The 3,673-nt window shown below is 32.0% G+C and overlaps 2 protein-coding genes across 2 annotated transcripts; one reads left to right on the top strand and one right to left on the bottom strand.

Moving 5' to 3' along the window:
- The first annotated feature begins 335 nt into the window (after nt 1–335).
- LOC136971171 (uncharacterized) lies at nt 336–2,299 on the top strand. The gene is made up of 5 exons (XM_067265644.1): nt 336–713; nt 786–901; nt 1,291–1,437; nt 1,519–1,810; nt 1,916–2,299. The coding sequence occupies exons 3-5, from the start codon at nt 1,341–1,343 to the stop codon at nt 2,238–2,240; spliced, it is 714 nt and encodes a 237-aa protein (XP_067121745.1). The 5' UTR covers nt 336–713; nt 786–901; nt 1,291–1,340; the 3' UTR covers nt 2,241–2,299.
- Nucleotides 2,300–2,362: 63 nt separating this feature from the next.
- LOC136971170 (transcription factor Adf-1-like) lies at nt 2,363–3,585 on the bottom strand. The gene is made up of 4 exons (XM_067265643.1): nt 3,303–3,585; nt 3,032–3,222; nt 2,759–2,953; nt 2,363–2,552 (listed from the first exon to the last, which is right to left on the bottom strand). The coding sequence occupies exons 1-4, from the start codon at nt 3,463–3,465 to the stop codon at nt 2,394–2,396; spliced, it is 708 nt and encodes a 235-aa protein (XP_067121744.1). The 5' UTR covers nt 3,466–3,585; the 3' UTR covers nt 2,363–2,393.
- Nucleotides 3,586–3,673: the final 88 nt, after the last annotated feature.

The following is a 3,673-nucleotide window of genomic DNA, read 5'->3' as shown; positions in this document are numbered from 1 at the left end:
TTAATCACACATTTTAATAATTTTCTGTTCTTGATAAATTCGGACTATTATATAGTCTTGACATAGTGTTGTTGCATTTTATTCCAGCGCTTAACAATCAACATCATTAAAGACAATGGCCTGAGAGGAAGGCTTATGTGTATTCCTTCAATTTTGAAATAGGGCTATCTAGTTTCTACGATTCGAAAATGGATTGCGGTTTACCTACCGTCGTCGACGATTTGACAGTTGCAACTCGAAACACGTGACCCTATAATAAACCAATAAAATTACAGTAGCTTGTTTTTTGTCTACTTTCGTGAGTTTACCGACATTTTACTTTCTACTTCAGAATATTTACGGAATTTTAGCCACTTTTATTATTAAAATGGCAAGCAGTTCCTTTTCTGAAATGAATAAGAGAAAAAAGGCGATAATTTTGTTACAGCTCGCGAGAATACACGAAGAAAAAAATAAGAAAAAACGCTCATGCTGGGTTAAAACTTGGCGAAATGAAAATAAACGGGCTGAACAATCGTGCTTCCACCAGCTGATGAACGAATTAAGGCTTTCGGATGCCGAAGGTTATAGGGGATATATCCGTATGGATACAAATACTTTCCAAAGTATTTTAAGGAAGATAACCCCCGTAATAGCTAAAGAAGATACACATCTTCGAGGTTCTATTTCACCCGGAGAACGTCTTTCGTTGACACTTCGTTATTTAGCTACCGGTAAGAATATATTTTGTATTTAATTTATATTTTATGCAATCTTACGATTAAAATGGTTCATATATAATTTAGGAGAAACGTTTCGTAGTTTGGCATACCAATTTAGAGTGGCCCATAATACAATATCAGTCATTATCCCAGAAGTTTTGGATGCCATTTATCAATCTTATAAAAGTGAATATTTGAGGGTAAGTGTTGTTCAGAAGAAAGCTTGAATGATTTAATTCATTTTTAATTGATATATTTTTTTCTTTTATGTAAGCATTTATTTTATTCAATTGTATATTATTAAATGTAATCAAATAAATCTAACAATAACTTTCATAAATTCAGATTTGATTTATATCAAATATAGCATTTAACTTTTGTATTAATTCAGTTTTAATACATTTAATGTTACTATCAAGATATGTTTGACAAATATACAACACAAGGTATATCTCAATAATGTTAATTTGAAAAAAAATTGTGCAGAAAAAATTTATTTCAAATGCTCTTAAAGAAATTCATATTATTTTGATTTTTAACTTTATTATTATATTGGCTACATCAATTTAAAATTGTTTATTTTTCTAAGGTACCATCTACAGTATGTGAATGGGAAGATATTGCTAGGAATTTGATGAAATGTGGCAATTTCCTCATTGCCTTGGTGCAATAGATGGAAAACATGTACAAATCATATGTCCTAAGCAATCTGGATCTGCTTATTATAATTACAAAGGTAGTATTTTTGTTATTAGTCAATTATTTAAGGTTGTACTCAGTTATTCTGTTTGCTAAAACTCTATTTTTTCCAAATAAGGATTTTATAGTGTGGTTATGATGGCAATAGTGCGAGCAGATCTTTCATTTACATATGTGGATGCAGGCACTAATGGGAGACAAAGTGATTCTTCGATTTGGAATGCATCAAATCTGAAGAAAGCCATTGATGATGGAAAGTTAAACTTTCCACCAGATAGTCCTCTTCAAAGTGGAGGACAGCCAATTCCATATGTATTTGTTACGGATGAAGGAATTGGTATGTCTTCACGAGTAATGAGGCCTTACCCAATGAAACAGTTGACAGCTGAGAAATCCATCTTTAATTATAGGTAAAAGAGCTATTTAATATTAATTATTTAAGACAGTTTATTATTATTATTAGTGTATAACTAATGAAAACTGTTTAATTTAATTCAAATTGAAATTATTGTTAGATTATCAAGAGCAAGGAGAGTTGTCGAAAATGCATTTGGCATCCTCACTTCTGTTTGGCGAGTCTTCTCTACAGTGATTTTATTATCCCCGGATAAGGCTGCAAAAATCATCCTAACATGTTGTGTTCTTCACAACATGTTACGGGAAAGAAAAATAAAATCTTATCTCACAGTTGCTACCAGTGACAACTTTGGAGAGCAACATCAACAGTTTACACCCTTGGAAAGCAGTCGTAATTTAAATCCATCAACAACAGTGGCAAAAGCAATCCGTGATGAATTCAAGACATATTTTAATACTGTAGGCCAAGTAGAATGGCAATGAGATGAAATTTGTTTATAAAATTATTTATAATAAATGTGAAATGTAAAAATATTTAAAAAGTTTGGAATTATTATGATTATGTCATTATAAATGATACACTATTTTGAGTTAAGAAATACAACTTTGATACAATAAGTGAAAGATATTTATTAATTAATTATTATTCATAATATTTTTTTCTTCTTCTACAATAAGTGAAAATATTTTCATCTGTAAATCTAAGGCATTTTTCTGGGGAAGTGTTCTTAGTTTGGCAGCTACAAGATTGCCAAATTCATCGAACACATCCTTCTTTGGTTCATTACAGAGAGCCTGAAAAAATATTTAATAGACAATCTTAAATGAAAAGGCAGATCAGGTTTTCAGTCATATTATTTAATAATAATCTTTGTATTTGTGTAATATTTATAGTATCAGTTACTAAAGTGAACACTTACTCAATAATTTTGAGTTGTTTAGTTGTTCACTCTGAGCTGTAAACTATAAATAAATAAATTATACATTTTTAAATAACTTACATTCATTGCACATTTGTAAAAATTTTCTTTCTCCTTTTCTGCCATCTTTTTTTTCTTCTTAGGTGGCTGTGCATCAAATGTACATGGTGACAATGAAATACTTTCATTTAACATTTCATTATCATCATGCACATCTATATTTGCTTCTTCTGCCTCATCAGATATGCAGCCAGAAGTGGATTGTGTTTGATTTAACTATAAATAGAAATAGGCTATATTTAATTAATTTTTACCTACTTTAATATATAAAATATATATAACTTATATAATTACATCGTATGACGACAGCGGTGACATCGTTTTCTTGTATGAATTTAAAAGAAAACTCATAGACGACCAATGTTCCCACGTTGGTTTATATATTTCGTGTTCTCCACATCCACTTCGCCTGCTGTCATCTACTTTTTTTTTAATCCTCAGAAACGACGTTCGGAGATGGTGGAATTTTTTACTTAGTACTTTAGCTATATTTAAATCAATATTGTCGTTACCAAACTAAAAACAATCAACATTCTATATCCAGAAATCTAAAAATGGTACTTACGATCAACGCCGAGACTTTCACTAATCTCACGCCATGCCTGCGCTTTTTTATCTTTTCTTCGATAAAATGAAGAATTAAAGTCCCACAGGCATTCGTGAGACTGGATGAGTTCGATCAACCTGGATTCTATACACGTGTCATCCATATTCTTGTTATCCGCCATGATGAACTATTTTCAATGTTGCCACCGCATGACGTGGCTCAAAGGCGTTTGCTGATTGGATGCGCGTTTGCAACCGTCGCCAGTAGAACAAACTTTCTTGTTTCTAGTTGTGGTTGCAGTCGCGCCGGTTTTCGAGGGGGGATTACTAGTTAACGGGAACAGCCGTCGCGGTTGCAGTTGCCGCGCGGCTGAAGTCGCATAGTGTGAC

Source organism: Centruroides vittatus, unplaced genomic scaffold, assembly GCF_030686945.1.
Source record: "Centruroides vittatus isolate TY-2023 unplaced genomic scaffold, ASM3068694v2 contig_2348, whole genome shotgun sequence".
Classification (NCBI taxonomy): Eukaryota; Metazoa; Arthropoda; class Arachnida; order Scorpiones; family Buthidae; genus Centruroides; species Centruroides vittatus.
The sequence above is the reverse complement of the archived record's forward strand: the minus strand, read 5'-3'. Positions and strand labels throughout refer to the sequence as shown.

Bases quoted from the DNA above. Each gene is read 5' to 3' on its own strand.
- LOC136971171 (XM_067265644.1), top strand. From the start codon at position 1,341: ATGTGGCAATTTCCTCATTGCCTTGGTGCAATAGATGGAAAACATGTA. The intron at 1,438-1,518 runs GTAGTATTTTTG...TTTCCAAATAAG, and splicing joins TGCTTATTATAATTACAAAG to GATTTTATAGTGTGGTTATG. The intron at 1,811-1,915 runs GTAAAAGAGCTA...AATTATTGTTAG, and splicing joins AAATCCATCTTTAATTATAG to ATTATCAAGAGCAAGGAGAG.
- LOC136971170 (XM_067265643.1), bottom strand. From the start codon at position 3,465: ATGGCGGATAACAAGAATATGGATGACACGTGTATAGAATCCAGGTTG. The intron at 3,223-3,302 runs GTAAGTACCATT...ATTTAAATATAG, and splicing joins TGAAAGTCTCGGCGTTGATC to CTAAAGTACTAAGTAAAAAA. The intron at 2,954-3,031 runs GTAATTATATAA...TTCTATTTATAG, and splicing joins CACCGCTGTCGTCATACGAT to TTAAATCAAACACAATCCAC.